Source organism: Chaetomium tenue, assembly GCF_020726465.1.
Source record: "Chaetomium tenue strain MPI-SDFR-AT-0079 chromosome Unknown F5144scaffold_2, whole genome shotgun sequence".
Taxonomy (NCBI): domain Eukaryota; kingdom Fungi; phylum Ascomycota; class Sordariomycetes; order Sordariales; family Chaetomiaceae; genus Chaetomium; species Chaetomium tenue.
Genome location: NW_027117330.1, coordinates 2,054,038 through 2,080,904, shown reverse-complemented (window position 1 = coordinate 2,080,904; position 26,867 = coordinate 2,054,038). Strand labels below are relative to the sequence as shown.

The window sequence follows — 26,867 nt, the reverse complement described above, 5'->3', positions numbered from 1 at the left end:
GTTGATATGCTCTTGCCCCCACCTTTCCACTCTAAAAGCAGCGCAAACCTAACCCACCCGAGACAATGCAAATCGATAAGACCAAGAGTGCCGCCCAACCCCCCGCGCGATTGTGGTGATGTCTCTCGTCAAGCACCGGCATCCCAAAAAAAAGAGACGAGACCCGCCCATGAATACCTAACCCATGTGTATCGTAGGTCCAAAGGAGACGGAAGGGGAGGGGAAACAAGAACGCAAAACAAATCTATCACGGCCCACCCTCGCAAACTCCGGGAGACAGATGCATATTTGCCGCAGCCAATTCCCTGGAGGGATGACCAAAATCCCTCGTTCTTGTGGAGCAGAGCTCACCAAATGGAGCATGCCCGCCATGATAGGTCCATCGAGGAGGTAAGGAAAGTTCGGTACTGTCACCCGCCTTGAGACCAAGGAGAACCCTATATACTCCTTCTCCCCGAAGATGTGCAAGTGCGCATAAAACAAAGACAAAGCCGCCGAAACTAAAAAATGCTAAAAAGAGACTAAGAAGAAGCCGACTCCGGGTGGGTCGGGAAAGAAACAGTGCCACGTCGAGAATGATCCTTGAGCGATAAAAATGCCCAAAGAACCCGCCAGATTCCGTGCTTCGGAGCCCCAGTGTAGCAAGCGGCATCTTTCCGGCGGTGGAGAGAAAGCGACCAAACATTTCTCTCCTTGCCAAGATCCGCCCTTTCCATAGAGGCCCCCCCGTACGCTTCACGGCGGGAGCGGAAATCCGAGGGGTAAAGCAAGTCCGGGAGGACTGGCCCGTCTCTCGACATGGCGCGCCCCGAGACTACCTCTTCATAGTCGAGCGCTCTAGCGCGGTATGAAGCTCCGGCCGGTCCTTGAGCAGCTCGCTGGCCTCGGCGAAGGTAAACCACTGGCGCGTGCGCTTCTCCCGCTCGGGCCAATCGGCTTCCTCGCTAGTGACGGTGGCTTCGTAAAATCGATAGAGCGTGCGGGGCTTCTCCTTGGACGAGTCCTTACCATCCTTGGACGAATCCTTGCTGGAGCCTTTGGAGGACGAAGAGGAGGACAATAACGATGCCTTCTTGCGCGGGATCGTCTCGCGGATGTCGCCCAGGTCATAATCAATTTGTACGAAGATGCCGGCCTCCTCCCAGGCCTCGCGGGCCGCGGCCTCGTGGCACTCCTCGTCCGTCTCCCAGCCGCCCTTGGGCAGCACCCAGCCTTTCCGCCGCCCCGACTGGATCAACATCACGTACGTCTTGTCCTGCGTCAGAGGCACCATGCCGGCAACCAAGCGCTCGCCTTCCGTGTTGTATCCTGTTGCGGAGGGAAAAAACGGAACAAGTCAGTGTTTGACCTGCGAGGCTCGGGGTTTCAAAGGCAGACAAAGGGAAAAAGGGGGTTCGAGGAAAGCACTGGCACAAAGATTGGCCTGCATCCCCATACCCCCAGCCCCCCTGCTCATCGTCTCACTGGGGGTTTGGTTGTCTGCTCTGTGTTGAGGGGCGACTCACTCTGATTATTCCTCCCAGTCCGTGACTCCATAGGGCGGTTATTCCCGTTTGCCGCCATGTTCCCCAATATATCCACCAACCTGCTGCCGAGCTTTTTGAAGGATCCGAGAGACACACCGAGGAGGGTTGGTGAGATGGCGTTGAATGCGAGATTCGGAAGGGTTTAGACAGCACCGCGGTCTCGGGTGACAGTTGTAGAGCGGCGTGAATGCGACCTGTCCTTAACAAAACAAAGACTGCATGGTCATCGCTCAAATATCGGGTTGGGGTTAGGCGGTGAGTTTCCGGGAGACAAGGGTTTGCTGTCGCCTCGATTCACCGGTGAGGGATTGAGGCGGGGATATATGGGTTGGTGACTCAGGATCCGTGCCAAATTGTGAAAATGTCGCTGCACGGGTTCCGTGGAGGTATCGCACGGACGGCAGCCCTGTTTTATGAAGAGCGAGGTCGTCTGTGGGGTATGAACGAGTGAACGAGGCCGATGGCTTGCCGCGGCGCAAAGGTCTCGTGCAACGGGCTGTTCCGATGCAGGAAGGATGCTGGTGGTCGGCTGGGAACAGCGCAAAAGCGAGCGGAAGCCCAATTTCGATCGAGGGGTTTGGGGATCGGTCAGCGAGGTCGGCCAAGTGACAGGGTTCGTAAATTCGGACGAGGATGTCGTGGTTTTGCGGAGTTGGCGTTGAAACAAACTTCTCGATGGTCTACGCGCACGCGCTTGGCAACCGGCAACCCACGAATGTTGGAACACGTCTGGGCAGGCAACACACGCTGAAATCCTTGACAGACTTTTCAAGAGACGGACGTGCAGAGTGCTACAGTCGTAGACCACAAGAGTGGAAGGCCGATTGAGGCGGCGAGAAGGAGTTGACGGGGGCGAGGCACCTCGGTACGTGGTGGTAGGCAAGGCAGTCTTTCGCACTTGCCTCAACAACTAGGTAACTGATGAAACAGACGACGGGATGGTATGTCCTAGAAATTTCAAGATCAGGGAGCGCTGCTGGGCGGGCAGGCTGTTGGGACCCCCAGCTCGGGAAGGAGGGGCAGTTTCCAGGTTCCCGGGGAAATTGGAGTTGGTCTTTATACTCTAGGTACAATGCAAGGTACATGACAAAATCCGAACGAAGTCTCTGTTCCGGCCGGGCCATCGAGGCAAAAGGAGGCTAGCAAGCAGCTCCCTGCAGGCTGACCTGTTGCACGCATCTGGAACCGCAGGTCAGGGGGGTAGCTTCTGGCTGGAGACTGCTCCAATGTGTACATGAATGTACCCCACACATGACGGGCGGCGAGATGGTGGTGGTCATGACGGACAACCTGGAAGCGTGGGCAGGGACACGATGGATGGGAGGGACGGAAAGGGAAAAGCACAGGTTGCGAAAAGGAGGCAAGCTCCGACAATAGAGCTCTAAAAATTTTACCAATCCCGAACGGCAGGAGAGACTGAAAACGCTCGGTGGAGCAGCCGCATGGGTGGTGCGTGGGGTACGTACCCTCAGATCGGTGACCGGGACAGGGGTGGCCTGTCGGGGGTTCCGTGTTCCGCTACCGACGCTGGGTCCAGGCGATGTGAGGTGTCCCGGATTGGCAGTCGCCATGGCCGTTGTTGGGGTCGAAGACAAAGAGAAAGCGGGTTGGGAAAGAGGATCGGGATGGCCAATTGGCCGTTCATGAACAAAGTGCAGTTTCTACTCTGCGGTGCAGGTACGGGAGGTTACCTTGCATGTTTGCGTGGGATGAGACCGAGTCAGAAGTCTTGGTTAAAATGCACTAACGTCAACAGCGGAGGGCGCCGCGAAGGGCTCTTCGAACGGGGGGCGGTCCGGGCAGGACTCTCAGTCCACCTTAATGGTCTAGGTCTGCTAGAGGTAGGTAGGTACCTACCTATTGGAACTTACGTTAAGTGCTGCGTACACAGTAGATTCCCCGGACCGCTTCCGAAACATCCCGACCCCAAGACAGTGGAAACTTGAACCTGAAGCGGGTAACGGTTGGGCATGGCAGGTCGGGTATTTTTTTTTTCTTTTTTTCAGCTGGGCTTGTTTGGTTCTTTCCAGGTCGTTCTCGCTAGCACTTTCCAGATATCTGCCAGGTTAGTTGCTGAGCCCCGCACTACCTTACCTATCCTGACACAGGCTCGCAGGTCAAGAGAACCAGCTGACGGCATCCAACCGTCAAACTTGAACCTTTCACAAGCTTCAAAGGTCTCCAAATTATCAAAAATGGAACTAGCTCGACTCAAGGCACATTTCCCCCCACAAAACCAGTTTATTCTTCGCCGTTGATTAATACTCCATGGCCCCCATTCGCTAGATTGTTTTGTCACGGTCTGGGTCACGCCCCAGTCGCAACGCACTGCAAAGAATGCGGGGCAATGACTCCCGCTCGCCTCCGCAGGCGACCTATGCGGTACGGACAGTGGGGGTCAGTCTCTGAGCTGTTCATCTACCTTTCGATTTCACCAACCGTCCCTGCCCGAAAGTATCTCGGTTGCCTGTTGCGTTCCCACACAGCCCGTCCTCGTCACCAGTCCTCCCCCGATGGCTGACACTGTTTTCGAAATCACCGTCATCCTGCATCCCTCCTAACTTCCCTGTGCCTCGTTCCCCCACGCTGACTCGGAGCTCACGCGCGGGGCATTGGACGAACACTTTCGTTGTCTGGGTCGGGTGATCTCGACACAACAGCTCGGCACCGACTGCCAGATGCTTTCCAGGCCCTCGCTCCGCTAGGTTTCACCGCTTCGCCACAATCGTCTGGCTTCCTCGATTCTTGGAGGAGCCTCCGGACGGCAACCACAGACCCCGGGATACACGCCACGCGGCACCACCTCATTTCTGCAGCCTCATCGAGGCCGGCACCCGCTCCCCCCTTCCCCCCTCCCCGGGCCGGCCATCCCCTTCTCGGCCGTTGGGACGTGCAACCCCTGAAGACCAGCAGCTGCATCTTCCACCTCCTCCCCGGGACTGGGCATATCTAAAACTCGAGCCGCTTGACGACCTCCGGCGCCGCGGCTGTGGCCCCGCCCGTCCGCCGCCTCGCCCGACTGCCCCGCTAGATTTCGCCCGGCTCCGGAGAAGCTCGGGCTGGCCCTACCCGCTTGGTTCCACAAGCTCCTGTGCAGGATGGAAACGGCAGGCACAAACATGCAGACCCCTGGCGAGGTTGCAGCGCGGTACTCGTTCCTTTTTCCAATCGGTGAGTCCCGACCTTCCAAGCCGTCTCACCCAACCATTCGGGCCATGTGCGTCAATGGGACGCTGTCGTTGGCCAGTCTGCCCCGGCGGCCACGCGATCTCCTCCCGCATTCTACCCCCGAGTCCGATCTTAGTTATGTCAAACCCCGTTCTGTGTTGACGGGTGACGGGCCAGCATCCAGCTCAAGTGACAGTAATTCCAGTGTATCCCACGCTCAGCCAGCGCTGTGTCCTTTTCCATCTGTCAGAGTTTCAGCCGCCGCCACAACATTTCCCCGGCCACTCCCCCATGCTCAACAAGGGGAGATCAGGTTTGGTAAAAATGTGGCCTCCTTCCATTTCCGTTTCATCACGTGTGTTGTGTCCCCAGCGGGACGGGACCCTCTTTCGCGACGCTAGAACCCAGACATAACATACCATCCCGTTACGACCTTCGTCGTCGTCGTCGTCAAAGTTTCTGCTACGCCTGTACTAACCGTGACTCCGAAAACACTAGGTTATAGCAATTCATCCGAGTGCGGGTATTGCCGCCGGACTAGCAGTGGTCAGTCCACAAAACGTGAATGTTCCCCTTTTGAGAGTAACATACTGCTTTTACCCCCCATGCACCATTGTAAATTCTCCGGGATAAAATGTCCACCCCCAGACATGTCTCACCCAGCTCCCTCGCTCACCCGAGCCCCCCTTTTCCATCTGCCCCCCACTCCTCGACCACACCTCGGACGAGTGGCTCTCTCACAAGCCAACCTCCTGCCACAACCCGCGTCCATGACCAGGGTCACGTCTAACACTGCAGTTCATAGGTTATTCTTACTATTCTATAGCAACATCCCTGACGCCAACTTTCTACCAGAAGCTGGTTGACCGATGTTGGAGGCGCTCCGGTACTCTCTTGTACCGGCCGAATCAGAAGCACTCGTGTTGCCCACACTACACTCTCCGGCTAGACTCAACTCAATTCAAGCCCACCAAGGATCAGCGCCAGGCCGTCAATCGTTTCAACCGCCACATAATCGGTGATACGTACGCCAGGGAGGCGGCCCGTCTGCATCCACGATCCCGCGCCGAAGTAAGAAGGCGCCATAACGTCTTCGACCTGGTCGAGAGGATCCATGAACCCGAAGCCGAGGTCCTCAAGTCCCCGCCGTCGCCGGACCATGCGTTTACTGTCACGCTAGAGCCGGATACGTTCACCGAAGAGAAATACGACATCTTCGAGAACTACCAGCGCATCGTCCACCGCGAGCCCCAGGATAAGATCTCGCGCCATGGCTTCAAGCGCTTCCTGTGCAACTCCCCACTGAGCCGGGGGTCCATGGTCGGCCCGGACGGCAAGGAACGCAAGCTAGGGTCCTTCCACCAGTGCTACCGTATCGACGGGAAACTGGTCGCCGTGGGCGTCCTGGACCTCCTGCCCGATTGTGTTAGCGCCGTCTACTTCCTCTACCACGAGTCGATCCACTGGCTGAACCCCGGCAAGCTGGGCGCCCTGCGCGAGATTGCCCTGGCCCGCGAGGCGGGCTATCGCTGGTGGTATCCGGGGTACTATGTGCACAACTGTGCCAAGATGAGGTACAAGATCGAGTATAAGCCGCAGTATGTCCTTGACCCGGAGGATCTGCAGTGGTATCTGCTGGATAAGGAAGCCCTCGACAAGTTTGACAAGGAGCATTATGTCTGTTTCTCAAGAACGGAGCAGGCAGTTGGTCGTGCCGATACCAAGGGGCACGGCGTCAATGACGCCAACGGAATCAACACCATCGTTGCTACTCAAGACAACGCAGTAGATACAGTAGCTACAGGGAACCACAACGCAACCGCAGACTCCCAAAAAGCTGACGAAGCCTCCCCTTCCCCATCCTCCTCCGAAGAAGAACAGACAGCAGCAGAAGAAGGGGAGGAAGAAGACTCCTTCCTCCTCGCCAGCAACATGCCGGGGATCCCGACGCTCGCCGACATGGAGGAGGTCGACATGGACGGCCTGGTGCTGCGCTCCGACTTCTCCGACACCTTCATCGTCGCCTCGCACCTCGTCATCTGGGACACGGAGCACGTCAGCCAGTTCGGCTCCCTCAAGTCGCGCATCGCCGAGCTGGTCGCTGCCGTCGGGCCGGACCTGATTGGAGATATCTGTATCGACTTTCGGAAGCGCTCTGCTTCGTAACTAGTATGTATGTAGGTAAGATGGGGTTGGATTTGGGTGGGAGGTGTGGGTGGTTGGTGGTGGTGGTGGTGTGGTGTTGGGGTGGGTGTGGGCGTAGTAGATTGTCTATGCATGTACATACGCAATGTGTTGACATGCATGGATTCTCATCAGGCGTGGGAGAGATGGCGGGATGGAGGGTGGGCTGGGTGAGACAGACAAGTCGATGGCAGCGATCTTGTGCACCTTTTCCCACATGGCAAGAGGTGGCGGCGGCGGTGGTGGCGGCAAAAGACGGGACAAGGTTCGAAGGGCGAGATGGAGAGAGCAAAAAAAAAAAGACGCTTCGGTAGACGAATTGGGAAATTGATGGTGTTGTCCTCTTGCCACTTTGGATGCCCAACCACAACCCTTCCTGTTCGGTCAAGCGGCCTAGACCCCCCGGGCTACGTGGGGGTTTGTTTACTTGACCGAAAGGGGCTCGCTGTCGTGTGACCGCATGTCGACATGTGAAATGTGGCTTGGGATGGAGCTGGTGCCCGGGAACTTTGTTCTGTTGGCGCCTCTGCCGTATGTGAGTCAGAGACTGCGTGTGTGTGGGCTGCCCGGCGTCTGGAGCGCTGTTTGTTTGTCGTGGAGGCGGGAGGTGAGGCTTTTTGTGAGACGGGTGAGGGTGGGATTGGGAGTGGTTGGGCTCAGGACTAGGAAGAACCGAGGCCGTGGGCTGAAACCGATCCTGTAGATGGCTCTTTGATGTCATTGGTACAGGAAACAGAGATGGTCGATCTGTTGGTGGCTGTTATGTCATAATTAACGTGGAAAGCGGGTTGTGGACACGATGGTGACGGTTCATCGTGGAAGACGCCGGAGAGTGCATGTTGAAAATCCCCCGGTTGGAGTACGGTGTTAGTGTCATTAGAATCCAACTCTAAAAACTGCATGGATGGGGATCGAAATGTGGATGGCTCCTTCCTCACATTCGGATATCCTTTGATTCGGACTGAAATCCCGCTAGTAGGTCAGTAGACCCGGACATGGAAGGTACTACCTGAGTAACATTTTCCACACATTGCATTTCGGATTTGCACAGCCAGTGGCAAGGCCATGTTCGCCTCGCTGATGTTACCATCCATCGGCTCCAGAAGCTTTCGGCCATGCGGCCTTCGTTGACCGTCATCGAATGCCAGCCTCCAACTTGCTTTGAGTTGGAGTTGCAATGCTGGCTGTCTCTGTTGGCCTTGGGAAGATCAAGGTTGCCGGGAGGACGCCGAACCTGTCTCTTACGCTTTCAAGTTCATGCACGGTGGCCCTTCCCGCTCCGTGGACGGACTCTGCTTCCGCAAAAGATTTGTGCCAAGCTACTTCGGCGGGAGATATCTGGATCTCGAAGGCTGGCTCCTGCCAAATCGAGGTTTTGACTCTGATAAACGACGAGATACCCGACACCGAAAGCCTCGACCCAAGCATCATGACTGCCATTGCCAACTTTGCTCCCGAGTGCTCGGTACGTAAGGGGGTTACTGGTTGCGCTTTCTGTCCTAACGTCCCAGGTTTGGAAACACACAGGACTCGAACTTCGGGAAAACCATGTGTCCCATGCTCGGCCAAATCAGGGCCATGCCCACGCTTCATACTTCCTCCGTCATCCCGACCTGTCATCCGAAATGATAGCGCCTCCGAACATTCCGTCCGCTCAGTTCCAGGCTTTGAAATGCGAAGTCAACTATAGCTTCAAGTCATTAAAGAAGGGGAACAAGAGCAAAACCGATCTCCCAAGCCTACCGATAACCCAACCCCTGAACTGCGCCCAACATACGGAACCAACATCTCAGAAACACACCTACGCCCCCAGAAACAACCCTAGGCGGAGTAAAAAAGCAGCAGTGGCGGTCGAAGAGAATGTCGGAAATATGGGTCCAGTATCGTCGCTGGAACCACCGATTCTAGATTATCAACAAGAAGACATTGAGTCGCTAGTTGCTGAGGCTATTGCAGACATGGCCTGCCTCTTGGACTTTGCTTTTCGGAAACTCATCGGTGTCAGAGGGATGTGCCCGGGGATGAGGACCATCAAGAATCCGGCGTCGCCCTCCTTGACCGAGATTGCCCCAGCTGTTTGGGACCTTCGATACCTTCAGGTGAGGCTCCAGGCCCAGTTGGTGAAGCGATGATTATCACTGACGTTTGTTAAAGGCAATGTCTGTCCACGCACAAGTCATCCCGTCCATTGCTGCTGGAATTTCCCGTCTAAAGAACGCCCGGTCCGCGAGTCTCCGGGATAAACTCGACAATTTGACTCGCCAGACAACAACAGTGTACGGCCGCCAGATGTTGGCTGACTCAGTAAACGAGGCTACGGACGAGATAGAGAAACGATTATGGTTATTGTGCCAAACCCGGATCCAACCAGAACCGATTAAACGACCCTTCACAGCCAAACAAGGGGACGAAAACATAGAAAAGAGGGTGCGGCCGCAACTCGGATACGTAAGGCCAGAGTTGGAGATCCCCACGACCTACGTCGATGAAGATGACAGTGGAACTTTCGCCGCCATGGAAGGTTACGGCCTAGAGCCAGACTGCGACCCGTACGTTGCTTTTCCCGGGTCTTTTCCTGAAGCAGGCCATCTTGGGATAGACGCTCTTTTGCAAGCGGACGAGTCCTACATGCCCGCGGAGGGACTCTCACCACCAGATGATTGGACGCACAGTTCCGAGGGTGACTACTTTTACACCGACGGACAAGGAAATGTTTACCCGATCGATCGAGAGAACTCGGAGGACGATCAAATCGACTGGCCACCAGCTCCACAACTCGTCGACTCTGACGGCTACGGCCAGCAGCAAGACGAAGAATGGAAAGGATATTGGGGCCAAGGTGCAAACCAAGCATATATTATGTTCCATGGGGATGAGCTCCCTGATCCCGGGGTTCATATCCACCCGGACGATGCCGCAAACCCACCATTCCTACCACCGTACCCCGACGATGCACCGCTCGGCTATTGGGCTCGGGAATGAGCTCGACCAAGCCCCCAGCCGACCATAAAATACAGATGGCCATCGTTTATAACCTCAGTTGAAAAGACTCCTTCAGCAGATTCCTCGATAACCTCCCAACCCGTCACATGCGTGGTGTTCGGAAACTGGGCTGCCTGCACCCACGCCAAAGTTCGAGGTTCAAAAAGTCTTTGACGGAGAATTTGGATTCCTTATTATGTTGCCCCAGCACCTCGTCCTCTCGGGAAACCGGCCCCTTCGCCTCGGATTGGTGTTGTCCGTGGAGCACTTCGTTTGAGAAGGTACGCCAGATTATTTTCTGGCCGTTTCCGACTTTGAGGGGCAACCCTCACTTTTTTGGTGCCGGCTTCTTCTTTTCCTTCTTCTTCTTTTGTTCTGGCTTTAATGTGGCAAAGTGGATGTACCAGATCAGCACACACTGCAGGATGATGGCGACGAGGGCGACGAGGAGAATGGTGAAGAGGATGGGCTGGTCGTTGAGCACAGCGACGGCCTCCGGCGTTGCGCCGATGCTCCCGAACCAGTCGAATTGCCCCATCGTGTCGTTGGTTGTTTGTTATGCGGGTGGTTGGTGTGTGGCGACCGAAGAGGTACGTTGCGATGAATTCAGCAGATGGAGTAGCCGCCAGCGGATGATCAACTTGGGCGGTCGCCTGCGCCGTGGCAAGTGATTTTGGACGAAGGGAAGGATATTATTACAAGATTTGTCACGGCGGAGAACCAAAAGAGAGCCGAACTGCGAAAACAGGAGAGGGAGGGAAGAAATGGGAGGAAAGGCAGGCCGCTTGGCGTGGCCGGATGAAACTGGAGACGTCACAATGAAGCCGAATTGAGCCAAGGTGCAAGCCCCCTGTCTTCCAGTGCCTGGGCGATCTTGGGATGCGGGCGGGATCTGGGGTCGTATTGGTCTTGACCGGCGGCAAGAAACGGCCAAGAAAGGGGCCTGACCCTCGAATGAGTTTCAGGCCTGCACCAGAAGTCGAACGACTCGGTTAGGTAAGCTGGGAATGATTGGCTGGGGGTTCAACCTTCTGAACAGAGTTGATGGCTCAAACGCGTCGCCAAAGGCCATCGTCGCGTCGAACCCGAGTACCAATATCTACGGAGAGGGGAGAATCGCAAAAGTGTCTTCGTTTGATTCTCTCTCTGCATGATGAGTGATGGGACACCAGGGTTGAAAGAACGAAAACCAAAAAGTGGAGCAACTGGCCCCATGGGCCAAGCAGGGCTATTAGTGCCTTGAAAGTTAGGCATGAATTACCTGCCTTTACGCTGGCCCACTGGCTACTGGCACCAGAAAGCTCGGGCCCAAAAAAATTGGTGGCCATCTGAACATATCGAAACCCACTCTCGAGTCCTCAGTGCCCGCCGATAGAAGTGCAAGACGTGACCGCCGGAACCTGTCGAACACCAACCACCAGTAACCGGGGTGTGGCCGAGTCAATTGGTCCGAGAGAGATGAGCGTAGCGCGTCCAGCCGCCAGGAGGCTCCTCTCCGGACGCCTGGCCGCGGGGTCGGGCGCTGCTTCATGCGCTGCTGCTCCGGCGACGGCAACATGCCACCAACTCGGGTTCGCCCACCAGTTCCACAGCTCACCTCAGCTGTCGGCAAGGCGGAAACCGCGGTTCGCCAACGTTCGCGCCGCCGATATGGGCCTGATGGACGAGAAGCAGATCGACCAGTTCACCAAGGAGCAGTTCCCCAAGTACACGCAAGAGGAGATCGACCACCTGCGGACAAAATACTCGCCCGCCCAGATCGCCGCCCTCGAGGCCGGTGAGGCCGCCATCGACCCGCGCGACCTGACCGTGCAGGGCCGCCTCCGCGTCGACCCCTACACGATGCCCTACATCGACGACTTCGCCGAGACACAGCCCATCATCGACAAGCGGGCCAAGAACCAGGAGGCACCCGACCCGCTGGCGCGCTTCATGAACATGGACGAGTTTACCGCGGACCTGGTTGAGTGGGCCGACAAGTTCCAGGAGGGGGAGGTGACGGGAAAGCTCAAGACGCCGGCGGATTTTGTGTCGGACGAGTTCAAAAAAAAGCCCGAGGGGCAGTGGCCGGGGGAGGTGCGTGAGGCGGCGCACAAGGCGTTCCAAAGTTACCTCGAGGGCGAGATGAGCAAGCAGGCAGCGAACCCCGAGGACACGTCCGGGCCGACCGATGCCGATATCCTGCAGTACATCCTGGAGCGGTCGGGCATGACGGACAAGAACCGGACGACCGACTCGTCGCTCGCGCTCGCGCTGCCGAGCAAGGTGCCCGGGGTGGCGGGCATGTACAAGAACGCCATCGACCCGGAAGACCACGGCCTGGACGACATCGGTATCTACCAGGACCTCAAGCGGCGCACGGGCCTGAGAGTCAAGGATATCCTCAACCTGCACTCCAAGCAGCTCGTCCAGCGCCGCGTGGCCAACCAGACGCGTTTGGGCAAGGTGCAGAAGGCGTCCATCATGTATGTGGTGGGCAACGGCAACGGCTGGCTCGGCATCGGCGAGGCCAAGTCGACCGAGCCAAGTATCGCGGGGCTCAAGGCGCGCCTCCTGGCCATCCGCAACATGCGGCCGATCCGGCGATACGAGAACCGGACCATCTACGGGTCGGTCACGGCCAAGGTGTCGGGCACCGTCGTCAAGATGAACGCCCGCCCGCCAGGTATGTCTTTTTTGTGTCCCATTATTTGTCACGGGACTACAGCGATATTGACGATTTTTGTCTAGGATTCGGCCTCCGCGTGTCGCACCGCATTTTCGAGATGTGCCGCGCGGCGGGCATCCAGGACCTCGCGGCCAACATCCCGCGCTCGCGCAACCCCATGAACACGGTCAAGGCGGCCTACTGGGCGCTCTGCAACCAGCCCGACCCGGAAAGGATGGCCATCGGCCGTGGCAAGAAGATGGTGGACGTGCGCAAGGTGTACTACGGCGGGGCCACGTTGTAACACAATCCATGTATTATTGGTTTGTTTGTCCGTTTGTCTGTCTAGCTAACCGGCGGGGCTGGGATGGTGCCGTAGACTCCACTGTAGAATCTTGTATAAACAGCGCGGTGTGGGGTGTGTATATATATCCCGGCCCTGCGTACGACCTGCCTGGGTGTGGTGTGGTAGGTGTGGGTGTGGAATGGGCCGGTGTCCTCTGGCGGCGAATCTCCCCTCACCGACTCTCGATGTTTGCATCGTTGGTTTCCATCGTCCTCCCCACAGGCTCGCCAAAGCCTCCATCACCACCGCGAAAGAATGCTCCTCCGGCGCCTGTCTGTTCCAACCGAGCCACCGTACCCTACCCATCATAGCCCAGCCCACCCATCTATAACCATAACCGGGGTATATAACAACAACAACCATAAACATCCATCCATCCACAACGCAGCTCACCCCTCCGTATACTCCCCCTCCTGATAATCCCCATCCCCACCCCCGTCCCCATCCCCCTCCTCCCCTCTCCCACCACCACCTCCAGCACCACCACCACCACCCCAATCAATCTCCTGCTGCAGCACGATGCTGTACACACTGGCCTTGAGCAGCGTAAACACCAGGCTGGTCTTGCGCTCCAGCTCGCGCAGGCCGTCGAGGATGTCGGAGGCTGGGGCGCTGGCGAGGTTGTCGAGGACTGTGGCGAGCTGTTTGTTATGCGGGGGGTTGTTAGTGCGTGAGGGAGGGAGGGGTTGGTTTGTGTTTTGGTGGTGATGGTGTTGGTGTTAAAGGGGTGGGGGGGATCGTTCGGGGTTAAGGGGGGTTGGGTTGGAAGGGGAGGGGGGGTATGAGGTGGGTTATTGGGTTGTTGGAGGGGTGGAAGGGAGGAAGTGACGGACGGTTTTCATGTTCTCTGCTAGGCGTTCGTATTCCTCGAGGACCTCCTGCTCGAGCGGAGAGAGCTCGGGCGGGGAGGTGAGGAGGGAGCTTTGTGGTCGTGGTGGAGGGTCCATTTTGTTGTGTGGTGATGTTGAGTTGTGTGGTGTTGAAAGTAAGCATTCAAGCATGGAAAGTTGCACAGACGCGATCGACGCGCTGGTGCTGGCGTGGGGAACGTGGGGTTGCTATGAGGGGTGTAATGTTAAAGTGGTTACGGTAATTTACAGTAATTAATCAACGCCGCACGAAAGAACCCCCTGAACTGAACATGAATAGGGGTAAATGTAAACAATGTTGAAAACGGCAATAGGCTCTAGCCAAACCGCAGAACGCTCAAGGTAACTAAACAAGGGCATAAATCATCACGCGCCTCAGAATGTCTTCGTCTTCCCCCGCCGAGGTTTCTCACACGCCGCCACGCCATCAGGGATATCATCACCGTCCCTGAACTTCTTGTACAGAATCACTCTGATGGCGCCAGTCCAGCCTAGCTGCTTTCTCTTCCATGCCTTTGGTTGTGATCCATCAACTGGCCTCTCCAAAATCAGCATCGGTACCTGTACCCAGCCCATACTCCACCGACGTTGATGTACCCGGCCCACTACCTCCCCATCCCCAGTCTGGGGCTGCGCCGCCGGTGCAGAAACCGTTGGCATGTCGATGATCCTCTCCTCGACGTCATGGTCTACAACAAAGGGCACGCTGTTCGGCAGTCCAGGGGATGGTTGCTCTCCATCTTCGTGGGACCTCCTTCTGCGCCCCATCAAAACCCTATTGTGCGGCACCTCGGCCCCGGAACCCATACCCTCGTCATGGCTACTACTACCCGTGGCTTTGCCGTCCGGGCTCGGCATGATGAGGCCCGGCTCGATCTCCACCCATACCTCGGCCTTGCGGATAGTGTCTGCGTAGATGAGAAGGACGGTGAGCCCTGCCAGGGGCACCGAGAGGGCCCAGAAGATGAAGAATCGGCTGCCGTCGGGGCCATAAGTGTCGCCCATGGATAGAATGCTGGAGATGATGGGTAGCGGGATGAGAATACCACCGAGGTAGCTGAGGCGGTCGAGGGCGCGCTGGTTCTCGTCGACTCGCCGTTGAGGGGCTTGACCGTGCCGTGAGGAACTTCTTACTCTGTTGTCTCTGGCGGCCGTTTCATGTTTCGAAGTGGTGATGACAGGAGGCGTTGCCCGAAGTGTGGTCGAGGGATGAATAGGGGAGTTGTCTGGCGCTGACCTGAGCCAGTTGAGACGTATTACGATCCGGTCTACGAGCCTTTTCCAATTCATGTCGTCGCTTTTCTCGCCGTTGAGCTCTAGCAGGCGTACCATCAACCGGTAGCATGCCACCGTTTCTTCCCGCGTGGCCTGCGGCTCTGGTTCGAGGAAGTCAAAGAGCTCCTGCCAGTGGCGATAAACCACTTCCGAGACGATACCCGGCAGTTGGTCGTCCGAGTTCCAGTTCTCCTCCACAGCCTCCAGGAACACCTCCTCCAGGCTTTCAGTGACCTGCTCCGGGCCCTCTACTTTCCTACCCGTCACCTTCCTAGCCTTGCGTACCCCCTCGCCAGGGACACCCCAGACCTCTCTGTCCAAAAACAACACATACCCCCTGGGCCCCCGCCACAGGCCTACCCGACAAAACACGACTGCGATCTTTCTGCTCCCTTTTCTACCCAAGGGCATCACCGTCGGACCCATTCCCAGCTCGCCCGGGACCTCGACACCGGCCCGGTCCATCAGCGCCGAACAATCGCCTTCGAGCTCCACAACCTCGGGGTACTCCCAAACATAACCCCCAAAATCGTACCTCCCCAGATCCTGCCTCGCCTGCATTGACTCCCTCCACATGCGCCTCCTCTCGGCGTGCTCGGCCAGGCCGCGGCCGCGGAGCCGGTATGGCCGTCTCTGGGCAAGGCACGCCACGAACTGGGGATCGACGCCGAGCGTAACCCTATCGCGTTCTTCCTCGTCTTCCTCTTCACTTTGATCGGAATCACTTTGATCGGAATTCGAATCTCCATATCTCCCCCTCCCCCCCTTTTTCTCTTCTTCTGCCTCTTCCTCTTCACTCTCCCACTCTGACTCCCCCCCTTCACCACTTCCTTCACCACCCTCTTCATCCCCCTCCCCCTCCCCCTCCCCCTCCCCCTCATCCCCATCCCCATCCCCACCCCCACCATCACCACCCCCCTCCACAACCGCCCCCACCATCCCCCCCGCCAACCCATGCAACACCACGACCCTTCTCCCCGGATCATCAGACACGTCGTGAAACAGCTCAGGCACAGCCAGCCCCCCGGGAGACGTCAGCGTGTCCAAGGCGGCGTGCAGGGCTTGTGGCGTGGGCAGTGGGATGGGCGGTGTGCTGCGCGGGCGGCCGGTGGTCGGGTCGGGGGAGGTCCAGGTGAGGAGGTAATCTGTTTTTTGGGGGGGTTGGGTTTGGGGGGGTGGTGTTGGGGGTGGTGGTGGTGGTGATTGTGGTGGGGGTGCTGTGGATGATGATGTGGAGGGGGTGGTGCGGGGTGGTGGTTGTTGGGGCGGACCGGGGGAGGTGAGTGGTTGGAAGGTGTGTTTCGGTAGCTCTTTTGGAGGCATTTTTGAGTTGGGATAACGGGTTGATGTTTGGAGAATTGGATGGGTTGTTATTGTTGTTGTTTGGTGTTGAGGTAGGTAGGAGTATCGAGCTTAGCTTGTAGTGACGTGCTAACTGCTGCAACTGCTGTTTATGGTATAGATATGTCAATGACCGTCTAAGCTCGAGTAACACAAGCCGCGATCGACGAACAGTGAATGCCACAGTGAAGGAGGGTCGAGAGCCTGCCTGTCTGATATGCGCTTTCCAACGACAAGAAAAACAACCAGGAAATAAATGCCGGAAAGACTCACCAACAACGGCAGCAGGTCCCGAGGCAGCAGCAGCAAACAACCTCTCACCGAACCAACCCTACCTATTTGTTTGCCTACCATTGCCACTGCCTACCTCCGAGACAAGTTGACTCAGGGTTGACTCTGCGCGGCACCTGTCCACATCTCAATCCCACACACCGAGTATAAATGATATTGCCGCCCAATAGGCTTCCCCCTCCAGGTTGCATGCAATACAGTTAAGCATCCAACTGATCGCCGGCCTGCACCGACAACTACCGAGTGCACTCTTACGTGCATGACTCCGGCTCACCCGCCAATGAGAGTGAGTCGGGTGAAAGCCTCCCGCTTTTGTCCCGTGAGCGTGGGCGGGGGTACATACCTGAGTTGGACTGCCCCCCTGAGGCCTGCTAAAGATTTACTGGGAATGGGCGTCGGGAAGGTTTGCTATTCGCGCATCATTTCCAGTTTCGCATCGCAACGCAATGGTAACGCCCGACTACCTAGGTAAGGTACCTAGGTATGTAAGCGTACATGTATGTACCATAGTGCGTGACGACTCCGTGACGGGCGTCTACAAAATCGAGGTTAGCAGCACAGATACCATCAAGTGGAAGCCACGGGCACCGAACGCTCACTTTTACGCTCATTTCTAAGACTGTGTAATTTGGGCCTATAAAACTGTCACCCGATCCAGCATCCTTACTTCTAGGTTCTCAACTCGCTTCTGCACCGCGAACGATACCTTAGCTTTGGAAATCTGGCGTCCACACATGAGCCTCCAACAAACCTCTTATCAACCCTCACTAAGACGCACCCGCCCCAGAAAAATTGCTATTAACAGTGGTGGTTCCATAACTCACGCCAACAACGATGCCTCCCATCATCTTGTCGATGTTTTGGACGACACTGGTACCCTGGACACCAAAGTTGTCAATATATATTTGAAGGCACGGTAACAGCAAAGAAAAAGAAGGAGGAAGGGGAGGGGACAAATATTCGATCCACAGGGACTCACCGCTTTATCCACAATCTTGCCCGACGCCTGAAGCTCCTTGATCCAGCGCTCGAGAATCCCCTTGATCCGAACGTAGCCAGCGTCCGACGCCGCAGCGAAGCGTGTCATGTCGGAATGGTCGGCAGGGATAACCTGGCCTTCGTACCCCCCGACGGTGGCCGAGTCCTTGGTGACAACAAACCCGACGGGCGGGGTTTCGAACTGCTCGTAGAAGCAGACAACGTCGATGGGTTCCTCGCCCTTGGCCCGGTCACGCAGGATGTTGGAAAAGGCGTCGGCCAGTTCCCGGAGCCGCGGCGAGTCCTGCTTGAGCTCCGCGAGGAGCTCCTTGTTCTTATCCTGGTTGGCGAGCCGAGCGAACCGCTGTCCGATCTCGCCCCATTTGGTCATAGGGCTGCCCTGGAGCGGCGTGCCGAGGAAGATGATGCCGCGGGTGCAGGAGCCCACCTGCTTGATGTGCGGTGCGGCGTTGACTTTGGCGAGAATGATGGCCTGTTTGTTGTTCATCGTGTTGGTGTTGTTAGGGGGGGAACCAGGCAAAAGAACCCGAACAGGGGTAGAGGGGACTCACATTCTCGCAAACGAGGCCCCCGAGGCTGTGGGCAATGAAAATGATGGGTCTGTCGGGCTATAAGCAACTGTCAGTTTCGAATCCATTTGCAAACATGATGTACGCTGACACTGGGCTAGTGACGAACTCAAAATCTAGGTATGGCTACAAGCCAAGGCTGGGCTCACCTTTTGGGTCCTCTTCGCAGCCACATCGGTGCACAGCTGGTTGGAGTGGGTATTGAGGTCGGTCTTGGAGCGCTTGTGGAAGAAGTGGAAAATGTCGGCGTCATAGCCCCAACTCCAAATACGTGCGTTGGGTATGTCCTTTGCGAGGAGGTCCCGCGGCCAAAACACACCGTACTTGTGCGTCCACGTTTCCTCGCGGTTGCCCGTTAGGCCGTGGACGAAGACGATGCTATCCGAAGGATATGTCCCTCAGCTATGGCACACAAAGGCAGGCAGGGGTGTATCAGTGTTCACGTACTCGACAAGACCGTCATCCCCGGCCCCCCACGGGCCCAAGAGTCCCACGCGGCCGGCTATCGATGATAACGCCATCTCTCTCTCGCTTTCTTGGTTTTGTAAGTCCTCCCTGGTAGTCGTAAGTGGTTGAGGTGGTTGTGGTGGCGATCCCACTTGCTCTGAGCTGTGAGTCCGGGAGGCCCTCCATCGAAGAGGGGCGAAAGGAGGGAACCGCATACCCTTGATATTCAGCGGCAAGGCTCTGCCATTACGGTATCATCCATGCCTTCGTCGTCCATAGAGTGCACAGAGACATGACACTTTGGGTTGGGGGGCGAATCTGTGTAACACACCCCTCCAGCCTTCTCGGTCGGGCCGCAGCGGAAAGCCTAATGGCAGAGTTATCGAGATCCTGGCCATGCTGCAGCACGAGTGGGGCAGGGGACCATGATACGATGCCGCTGTCCTGTCATCGGTGGGGAGGCGCCTTGGATTGGCCGAGATGCTCACTGGGGGACCTCGGGCAAAGTTCTGGCAGTCCCTTCATGCATTAGTTGAGTTACACCAGGGCGAGACCATTACATGTACCTTACCCCCTGGGCGTGTCCATTACACCTCGTCGTGGCGCGAAACTTGCGCATTCATTTCAATGAATGTGTTGGAAATGGCGTCAGATAGCGAAGTTCTCCAATCTTATAATATTTGCTGGTGAAACTGGGGAAGATTGAGAAACAAAATCAGTAAATAAGTGGTTGGGGCCAGACATGAGCTGAACTGAGCAGGTTTCCTGACGTAAGTTCATAGTAAGAGAATAAACAAAACTACTACTGAGCGAGCTATCAAAAAAGTGGCGGAAAACAGCTTTATCTATACAAGATAAGAATATCCCTCCGCTTAACAACCACCTCGTATCCATGAAACGAGACAATGACAGCAAGTCCCAGCAAGACGAAAAGAGTCAGCGCGGGCACGGTTAGATCCATGACGAGCCTAAGAGTTGTCTTTGCCATCTCTTTTGTCCTTGGCGGGTTGGAAGCCTCCCATATCTTGATCACGTCCTGTAGATGGGCCTGCGTCAACTTCCAGTTGGGTGCGCCGGCCCCATCGCCCGTCGGTTTGGCGTTCGTGGAGCGTGCTAGGGTCTGCGCTGAGTTGACCAGGTTCGAGATCTCGCGGCCGTTCAGCGTGTGCTTGGAAAACAACCTCAGGACCCTGGCTTTCTCGAAGTCCCTGTTTTCGTCTGGAATTTTGCCGAGAATTTGGTCCCAGAGTTGCCGGCGTGTCTCGATGGTGGGAAACCCGTAAAAGAGTGTCAGATGAATGCGTGACTTGATGGCTGCGTCGAACATTTGCGCTCGATTCGAGGTGAGGAAGATGATGCCCTGGGAGTATTCCAATTGCCTCAGAAACACTAAAGTGGTTGCGGTGTTAGTGAGGAGTATGTGAATGGTATGTCGGTGTAAGTGGATTGGCAACTAACCTGCAACCAGCGCATTTCTCTCCAGATTAGCCTGGCCGCCGCTCTGCCGTGACTCTAGGAATATATCGGCCTCGTCGAGGAGAAGGATTGCCTTCCATCTTGTAGCGTATCTGATAATATTCTTGATCCCAGACTGCACCGAGCCAGGTGTCGACCCCAGCTCTCCAGCTGGGTAGAATATCACCGGCTTCTTGGCCTCTTCGGCCACAGCTACTAAAACAAGGCGAGAAATCCTTTTAGCTACTGGGGCCTTTTGTCTCAGGCGAAGCGCGAAGGAGCCACTGGGTTCTACTTACCAGCGGTCAACGTCTTTCCAGTTCCCGGAGGACCATGAGACATGATCACCAAGCCTTTCCCCTTGAGAGCGTCCTCGTCGCGGAGCTTAGCCTCGGTAGGGAAAGAATGCCTCATAACCATAGAGCGGACGAGCTTCTTTTGTAAATCTGGGAATATGAGATCCTTCCACATGTTCGGCTCCCATGTGATACCCACGATCATCTTCTTGTCAAGAAAGAAGCGACACCAGGTACGCGTTCCAAGACAAAAGCCATGAACATATGGAGAACAGAGCATCTTTGTGTCCTCTGGGCGGGCTGTTGTCTTGTCGGAAGTGTCCTTTGGGCCTGGCCAAGGCTTGACCCGCCTCCCTTCTCTCGGGTTCTCTTCTAAGAAGGCCTTGGTGTCGATCATGACCCGTCCTGCTATCTGGAGCACCAGCGTTGTTAAAATGACTGAAAGTGGCTGGCGAGATGAAAAGGGTTACGGCAGTTGAAGCTTACAGAGGAAGGCACCCATTTGTCATCCTCTTTTTTTTCTTCATGGTAATGAAGGCACAAACCCTCGTATTGGCGAAAGGCAGGGCCACTTTCCATCAAATCGTAAAACCACTTGCCTCTTTCTGAAAGCATGTCCTTTATATCCAATCCTCTGTCTTCGAGTTGGTCGATAGGGAATGCTGAGAGGCTCGTGATCTCAGTATGGCCACCCTTGGGAAACTCATCCTCGGAAATCGAGAGATGCTCTAGCTTGCTCCCTGTTGTGGTCCCGTCGTTGTCGGTATGCAGACACTCGAGTCGGAGTGAGTCGCCGTCAAAGTAACTCGACCTCTTGGACGTGCTCTGCAGCCAATAGAGGCGGGGTTGACCATATTCTTTGGTCAAAACATAAGACCCTGGCTTGAACGCCGCCCAAAGGAGATCAAATGTGATCAACTTATGGCTTATGAGCTCGACAGACCTCTTCAGGGCCGGTTCTGCGCCCAAGTACCGGATGAACATGTCGAGATGACGAGCCGGCTCGCTGTCCTGTACCATGCTATTTTTGTAACTCTCAAGCTGCTGGAAGTGATGAACAAGTACTTCGAATGGCTCATCGACCTCGAGCGGTGGCTTAAATCCTGACTTGTGTGCGGGATAGAACTTGACAGTCTCCTCGATCGCATCGCAAATGTGGTGAGAGTTGATTCGAAGCTTTTTGCCTGTGGCTTTGTTCTTTGAGTCGAAGTTTTGGATGGACACCAGGGGATAAGAGACAAAGTCGTCTTCGTCCACATGCTCCTCCTTCGCATCCTCGATACTTTCCGTGATCTTGGATTCGCCATCTTTTAGTTTCCGGTAGAGATACTTGACCTCGAGTTTTCCACCGTCAGGTTGATCCATCGCAATTGGGGCAACGGGCTCTTCAGCAGCAGTCGAAGATTGCGCCCCGTTCAAGGTTGCCATTATGGGAAAAGTGACGAGGTGAGGATGAGCCAGAAGGGTAGCGGAGCTGGTGTTCGAACCACGGTTAACAAGGCATATATATCTGGAGAGAGACACCCTGATCTAGGCTGGCAAGTAAGCGGAGTGGGTGGCCCATTGGAAAGCACATACCTAATTTTTTGACCTTTGTCCACGACACGAGAGCCTAGGTACCTAGCTTGCCATTGATTTACCTCTGCGTGCACCCCCTCATCCCTCGGGCTCCCTCCCCAATGCCAAGTGTGGATGTCAATTGGGGGAGTGATCTTCGGCATATCGTACCTTATGAAACCTCAGCTGAATAAGAATATCCATTTCCACACCAGGCTACCAATCATTGCAAGCGACAAAACTGGTCACCTGCAGCTCTGCAGTTGAGCTGGCTTCGACACAACACACCCGATGCTGAGACCCAGTCCGTTAGTTATTGGATGGATCAGTTCCGCGGCCAGTGCCCCAGCGGCAAAGCTGGAAAGGACGTTGTTGTTGGCGCACTCTGGTTCGACCTTTACACGGCCCCGGCCTCGTTGGTAAGGTCGAGGAGATGGGCGTCAACGACATGATATTGGTGAATACCCCACAAGAAGTTGAGGAGGAATGGCCGCGGCACAAGCTCGTAGGCGGTGTTACTCAGGGCTTTCTTGCAGGTGGGCTCGTTTTGACGTCGAGTCCCTGGCAGTGGAGGAGAGGCAGCCGCTTCCTTAGTGATAAAGAATGGCGCGAGGCGTCTAACGTTAGGGCACCAAGGGGCATGGGCCTGCCAGACTAGGTACCTAGGGATGTAGCTTTTTATTGCCTTGCCCGATGTCATTGGCAGGTCAATCCCGCTCAGCTTGCCTCCTGTTTGAGCGTTAGATCCAAGCAAACCTCTCTCCCGCAATCCCTGAAAAGGCCCGCAACTTCGCCTAGTTCAAGCCATATGTTACTTACTACTAGTGATAGCCATCGAAACAGGGCAACGGGTTCGAAATGCCTGCAGACTCTGCAGTATGTGCCTACGGAAACGAAGCGGGTCGAAGTGGTGCTGACTTACATGTACTCATAGTGGTCTCAGATCAAGGATTTGGAGAAGATTGCGCAGCGGGAGGCACATGAACTCCAGCCCTCCGTGCGGCAGGACATCGGATCTCTCCACGGCGGTGAAGCTGTCGGCATAGTGAAAAATCTCACAATCAACCACCATCACAACAATGGTAAGCCACTAACCTCTTGGTTACGCCAATCATACCACTGCAATACTGCAAATATTGACGAGATGAGCTCACTGGGAAAACTGATGTATTATAGCACCCATCCAGGTTTCAGTCAACGACCCCTACTACAAGCTGGTCGAGGCCCTCAACCTCCAACAAGCCGATTCTGAGGGCTTTCTGGAGAGATGCAGGCGTGGAAGAACTCCAGGTACATGCAAATGGCTTCGAGAAGGCGAGCCCAAGTTCAAGGAATGGATTGAAGGCAACAGCCGGATTCTTTGGGTCTTTGGCGGACCTGGAACTGGCAAAACCATGCTTTCCGTGTCCAACGTCGACCACATACAAGCACAAATCAGACGCAGAGGAACCCCGGCTAGTCAGGAGAACAAGCAAAGCCACCGCCCCGACACGCTGGCTTACTGCTTTTGTAATCCCTCGCAGGCGAATACGATGCACGCCATCACCGGCAGCCTTCTCCGGCAGCTCATATATAATCACCGTGGGCTTCTCCAACGGCCGGTTAGCGAAAGGGTTGTGTACGATGGCGACCAACTGTTCGCAGTTCTTAAGCACATCCTAAGACAGCTGGAAGCCCATTTTCGTCATGTTTATATTATTCTCGACGGCGTCGACGAATGTGATGTTACAGAGGGCAAAAAGCTCGTCGGCAGTCTTCTTGGGCTCGTGAAAGAAGGCGACATGAAGACGAAGTTGCTTGTGACAAGCCAGGAAGAGGACTGGATCGTGGGCAATCTCGATGCCAACAAAGTTCCACAAATCCGTATTGGACCGAGCAACATTGCCGGCGATGTCAAGAAGACAATAGAACACCAGATCGAGGTGGCACACCTCGACGCCAGGTTCAGTTCGCAGTTGCAGGAGAAGCTGAAGAACTATCTCTTAGAAAACACTCGAGATACATTTTTATGGCCTAGCTTCGTCATCAAAAACTTTGAAGAGTATAGGCGTGCGTCCAGCGATCTGGACTTTGACAACATGATTGCCGAGATTCCTTCCGACCTCTACGACCTCTACGACGAAATGATGCGCAGGATCTACCGCCGCGTCCGCCAGGACGTTTTCAATATGGACGAGGTTAACTTTGTGCTGCAGCTTGTTAGCGTAGCGAAACGGGACTTGGAAAAAGGGGAGATCGACATGGCTTTGGGTATATGGAAAAGAAAGACAACAGGAGGCTCCAAAGCGGTGCCAGACCTTACCAGCATGAGATCCAAGGCTTACAAATCTTGTTCACCGCTTGTATCCGTCGACGAAAAAACCCAAGTGGTCTATTTTATGCACAGTTCTGTCGCCAAATATCTCATGACCAACAGACCTTGCTTGGTATGGGATGAGATGTTCAGTGACACGCCTCAGCAACCTCCCGGTTTATCACTGGGATCTTTGACCGACGCGACAACAAAACGCCCAAGCTTTCAAGTTGATCCATCGCGCGCTAACTTTCTCGTCCTGGACGTTTGTCTTTGGTTCCTCGACACATGCGGAATCAACAGCGATGAAGGGATGTCCAGGTATGAGCAAAAGTTTCCTTGGGTCTTGGACTTGGAGGGTCCGGACTCGGAGGAGCAGGGACAGGAGAAAAAAGGCCCTGTTTTCCTCAGCTATGCGAGGAAGCACTGGCAAGACCACGCACTGGACACTATGGACCTTGATCAAGCCATCCGCGAGTTACGGAAACTGCCCAACATGCCAATCTTACGGGATAGGCTCCTGCTGAGCGCCGCTGAGCGCGGCCACGCCAGAATTCTGCGGATTCTTCTCAAAGAGATGGGAGCAAGTCCGAATGTGGCAGCGCGGGACGGGAAAACAGCTCTTCACATTGCTGCTCTTGGTGGACATGTTGCTACGGTCCAGCTACTCCTTGACCATGGCGCTGACCTCCACCAGAAAGACCCTGTTGGTGCAACTGCCCTGCACTGGGCTGCGAGAGGGGGTAAACTCAATACCGTGACTCAGCTGTTTCGTATGCACCAGGATCGCCAACAAACCCAAACGGGACAAACAGTTCTGAGCGCTTTATGTGCGCCAGGCTTTCTCTTCCAGCGGTGGTTTTTTCGAATACGGGGGCTGGTATTCGGGCCTCGGAAATACACTCCCGGAACTGAGAGTACTGATGATAGTCCCGTGTCGGCAGTGGATGTTGAGATGCCCGATGAAGAAGGCGGCACACTGCTCGCCTGGGCGCTCGAAAACGGCTCCAAAGAGGTTGTCGAGTTTCTCCTTGTAAACGGCGCTAAGACGGACATTAAGTATCTTCGAGACGCTCGACGTACGGTTGTGGATAGGACGGACCGAACAACCATGCCTTATTCTGTTTCGGAGGTGCTCGAAGATCTAATCGACTGGTTAGAAATAACGCAGATAAAAGAGGTGAGTGGTGATTTGCTACGTCAATCTGCCCTGCGAACATGACTGCTTCTGAGTTTACTTGCCTAACTATTGAGAAGAGGCAAAGAACGCCACTGGCTCGGGCTGCCGAGCGTGGGCTTGAACAAGTTGTCCAACTATTACTTGACTATGGCGCCGACCCCAACTTCAAAGATCTGTTGGACCGCGCTCCTGTGTGGTGGGCAGCCAAGAACCGATATGGGGGAGTGGTCGAGACGCTCAAGAGGCAAGGCGCCGAGTGCAACTCGCAACTGAGGCTCGCCGTTCTGAGAGAGGAGATACCGGCAATCAAGACCCTCCTCGAAATGGAAGATGTGGATCTGAACTGGGAAAATGAACGGGGAATGTCGCATGTCTGCCATGCTGCTGTCAGAGGGGACAGGGACGTGATAGAGGCGCTGCTGGAAGATGAAAGAACTGATACGGAATCCAAGACCACACGGTTTCGCCTCACGCCCCTGGGAGTTGCCGCATTGTTTGGTAAGATCGAGGTAATTGGGCCCCTTCTGGCTAGAGGAGCCAATGTGGACTGGGTTGACGAAACGGGGTCGACGCCACTGATGTGGGCTGTTCGCAGAGGCCACACTGAGGTTGTGAAGAGGCTTCTTGAGTCTGGAGAGGTCAACATCGGCTGTGAGGGTCGAACGAAGCAAACGGCGCTCATGGAAGCGGCTATGACCGGCAACGAAGCCGTTTTCAATCTCTTGGTGAAGCCAGAGAAAAACCTGAATCGACGCGATGCGTTTGGCCGCCCAGCAATATTCCACGCGATCAGAGGAGGCAACCGCCGAATAATAGATACACTGCTCTTGGCCCCTGAACTAGACATTTGGACGCCGGATTTCTATGACTCGACATGCTTGTCGATTGCCGCCAGATTCGGGGACAATAGCACAGTCCAGAAGCTCCTGAGCCGCGGAATCCATTCCAGTCAACATAACAGTCAGGCAACGAGACAGATGCAGATGGATCTTATATGCCACCGGGACAAATTTGGAAGGAGCCCCATGGCTTGGGCAACGTTAAGCGGACAATCATGGACGAGGAAGTACCTTCTTTCTGAGTGCAGGGAGCGAGGACTACCGACAGGCGGGGACGAGTCGATCCCGCTCAAGAACCTATCTCCTAACAGAACCGCAGGGCTTCAAGCATATCCCGAAACCTTTTGCGACGTCTGCTTCTTCAACATGGGAAAGCGCGAAATGAACTACACTTGCCATCTTTGTTTTAACACCAAGAACTGGTTTGTCTGTTGCCTAGAGTGCTGGGTTACCCTGCGGCCGCAACCGACGTGCCTGAACCCCAGGCACAACTTGTCTTTGCGGGTGGAGGAAGACAATGGTACGTTAATTGCAGTTCAATCGCCACGGCATTTTTGATCTCCACATTTTGGATATGTCTGGTCGGCTAATATCTTTTCTCTT

The 26,867-nt window shown here is 55.5% G+C and overlaps 10 protein-coding genes across 10 annotated transcripts; 4 read left to right on the top strand and 6 right to left on the bottom strand.

The window, feature by feature from the left end:
- Positions 1-618: 618 nt before the first annotated feature.
- Positions 619-1,774, bottom strand: F5144DRAFT_112256 (NUDIX hydrolase domain-like protein). Its single transcript, XM_066782139.1, has 2 exons — positions 1,506-1,774; positions 619-1,308 (listed from the first exon to the last, which is right to left on the bottom strand). The coding sequence occupies exons 1-2, from the start codon at positions 1,561-1,563 to the stop codon at positions 815-817; spliced, it is 552 nt and encodes a 183-aa protein (XP_066646362.1). The 5' UTR covers positions 1,564-1,774; the 3' UTR covers positions 619-814.
- Positions 1,775-4,645: 2,871 nt separating this feature from the next.
- Positions 4,646-6,860, top strand: F5144DRAFT_482602 (arginine-tRNA-protein transferase; the record flags this gene model as incomplete). Its single annotated transcript, XM_066785345.1, has 4 exons — positions 4,646-4,697; positions 5,193-5,255; positions 5,500-6,402; positions 6,490-6,860. 4 exons carry the CDS (start codon positions 4,646-4,648, stop codon positions 6,858-6,860), a joined length of 1,389 nt encoding a protein of 462 aa, XP_066646361.1.
- Positions 6,861-7,858: 998 nt separating this feature from the next.
- F5144DRAFT_112248 (uncharacterized protein) lies at positions 7,859-10,024 on the top strand. The gene is made up of 3 exons (XM_066782138.1): positions 7,859-8,343; positions 8,406-8,977; positions 9,033-10,024. The coding sequence occupies exons 1-3, from the start codon at positions 8,136-8,138 to the stop codon at positions 9,858-9,860; spliced, it is 1,608 nt and encodes a 535-aa protein (XP_066646360.1). The 5' UTR covers positions 7,859-8,135; the 3' UTR covers positions 9,861-10,024.
- On the bottom strand, positions 9,964-10,398 carry F5144DRAFT_599480 (uncharacterized protein; the record flags this gene model as incomplete). Its single annotated transcript, XM_066791014.1, has 2 exons — positions 9,964-9,994; positions 10,193-10,398. The coding sequence occupies 2 exons, from the start codon at positions 10,396-10,398 to the stop codon at positions 9,964-9,966; spliced, it is 237 nt and encodes a 78-aa protein (XP_066646359.1).
- An 818-nt stretch (positions 10,399-11,216) lies between these two features.
- On the top strand, positions 11,217-12,834 carry F5144DRAFT_112202 (mitochondrial 37S ribosomal protein uS5m). The gene is made up of 2 exons (XM_066782137.1): positions 11,217-12,525; positions 12,591-12,834. Exons 1-2 carry the CDS (start codon positions 11,319-11,321, stop codon positions 12,809-12,811), a joined length of 1,428 nt encoding a protein of 475 aa, XP_066646358.1. The 5' UTR covers positions 11,217-11,318; the 3' UTR covers positions 12,812-12,834.
- Positions 12,835-13,242: 408 nt separating this feature from the next.
- Positions 13,243-13,800, bottom strand: F5144DRAFT_599478 (DASH complex subunit Dad3-domain-containing protein; the record flags this gene model as incomplete). Its single annotated transcript, XM_066791013.1, has 2 exons — positions 13,243-13,494; positions 13,687-13,800. 2 exons carry the CDS (start codon positions 13,798-13,800, stop codon positions 13,243-13,245), a joined length of 366 nt encoding a protein of 121 aa, XP_066646357.1.
- A 203-nt stretch (positions 13,801-14,003) lies between these two features.
- On the bottom strand, positions 14,004-15,813 carry F5144DRAFT_561701 (uncharacterized protein). Its single transcript, XM_066788272.1, has one exon. It carries the CDS (start codon positions 15,571-15,573, stop codon positions 14,098-14,100), a length of 1,476 nt encoding a protein of 491 aa, XP_066646356.1. The 5' UTR covers positions 15,574-15,813; the 3' UTR covers positions 14,004-14,097.
- Positions 15,814-17,280: 1,467 nt separating this feature from the next.
- Positions 17,281-18,958, bottom strand: F5144DRAFT_111990 (Alpha/Beta hydrolase protein). The gene is made up of 6 exons (XM_066782136.1): positions 18,862-18,958; positions 18,645-18,732; positions 18,347-18,575; positions 18,180-18,236; positions 17,609-18,100; positions 17,281-17,507 (listed from the first exon to the last, which is right to left on the bottom strand). The coding sequence occupies exons 2-6, from the start codon at positions 18,716-18,718 to the stop codon at positions 17,397-17,399; spliced, it is 963 nt and encodes a 320-aa protein (XP_066646355.1). The 5' UTR covers positions 18,719-18,732; positions 18,862-18,958; the 3' UTR covers positions 17,281-17,396.
- Positions 18,959-19,412: 454 nt separating this feature from the next.
- Positions 19,413-21,823, bottom strand: F5144DRAFT_641063 (P-loop containing nucleoside triphosphate hydrolase protein; the record flags this gene model as incomplete). The annotated part of the gene is made up of 4 exons (XM_066792758.1): positions 19,413-20,033; positions 20,103-20,315; positions 20,399-20,807; positions 20,882-21,823. The coding sequence occupies 4 exons, from the start codon at positions 21,821-21,823 to the stop codon at positions 19,486-19,488; spliced, it is 2,112 nt and encodes a 703-aa protein (XP_066646354.1). The 3' UTR covers positions 19,413-19,485.
- A 698-nt stretch (positions 21,824-22,521) lies between these two features.
- F5144DRAFT_641051 (ankyrin repeat-containing domain protein) lies at positions 22,522-26,032 on the top strand (the record flags this gene model as incomplete). Its single annotated transcript, XM_066792757.1, has 6 exons — positions 22,522-22,828; positions 22,887-23,034; positions 23,129-25,018; positions 25,190-25,425; positions 25,503-25,934; positions 26,021-26,032. The coding sequence occupies exons 1-6, from the start codon at positions 22,811-22,813 to the stop codon at positions 26,030-26,032; spliced, it is 2,736 nt and encodes a 911-aa protein (XP_066646353.1). The 5' UTR covers positions 22,522-22,810.
- Positions 26,033-26,867: the final 835 nt, after the last annotated feature.

Excerpts from the sequence above, each read along its gene's own strand:
- F5144DRAFT_112256 (XM_066782139.1), bottom strand. The coding sequence starts at position 1,563 with ATGGCGGCAAACGGGAATAACCGCCCTATGGAGTCACGGACTGGGAGG. Across the intron at positions 1,309-1,505 it reads GACTGGGAGGAATAATCAGA|GATACAACACGGAAGGCGAG; the intron begins GTGAGTCGCCCC and ends CCTCCGCAACAG.
- F5144DRAFT_112248 (XM_066782138.1), top strand. The coding sequence starts at position 8,136 with ATGCACGGTGGCCCTTCCCGCTCCGTGGACGGACTCTGCTTCCGCAAA. Across the intron at positions 8,344-8,405 it reads ACTTTGCTCCCGAGTGCTCG|GACTCGAACTTCGGGAAAAC; the intron begins GTACGTAAGGGG and ends GGAAACACACAG. Across the intron at positions 8,978-9,032 it reads GGGACCTTCGATACCTTCAG|GCAATGTCTGTCCACGCACA; the intron begins GTGAGGCTCCAG and ends CGTTTGTTAAAG.
- F5144DRAFT_112202 (XM_066782137.1), top strand. The coding sequence starts at position 11,319 with ATGAGCGTAGCGCGTCCAGCCGCCAGGAGGCTCCTCTCCGGACGCCTG. Across the intron at positions 12,526-12,590 it reads GATGAACGCCCGCCCGCCAG|GATTCGGCCTCCGCGTGTCG; the intron begins GTATGTCTTTTT and ends ATTTTTGTCTAG.
- F5144DRAFT_561701 (XM_066788272.1), bottom strand. The coding sequence starts at position 15,573 with ATGTGGAGGGAGTCAATGCAGGCGAGGCAGGATCTGGGGAGGTACGAT.
- F5144DRAFT_111990 (XM_066782136.1), bottom strand. The coding sequence starts at position 18,718 with ATGGCGTTATCATCGATAGCCGGCCGCGTGGGACTCTTGGGCCCGTGG. Across the intron at positions 18,237-18,346 it reads CTGCGAAGAGGACCCAAAAG|CCCGACAGACCCATCATTTT; the intron begins GTGAGCCCAGCC and ends AGTTGCTTATAG. Across the intron at positions 18,101-18,179 it reads GGGGCCTCGTTTGCGAGAAT|GCCATCATTCTCGCCAAAGT; the intron begins GTGAGTCCCCTC and ends AACAACAAACAG.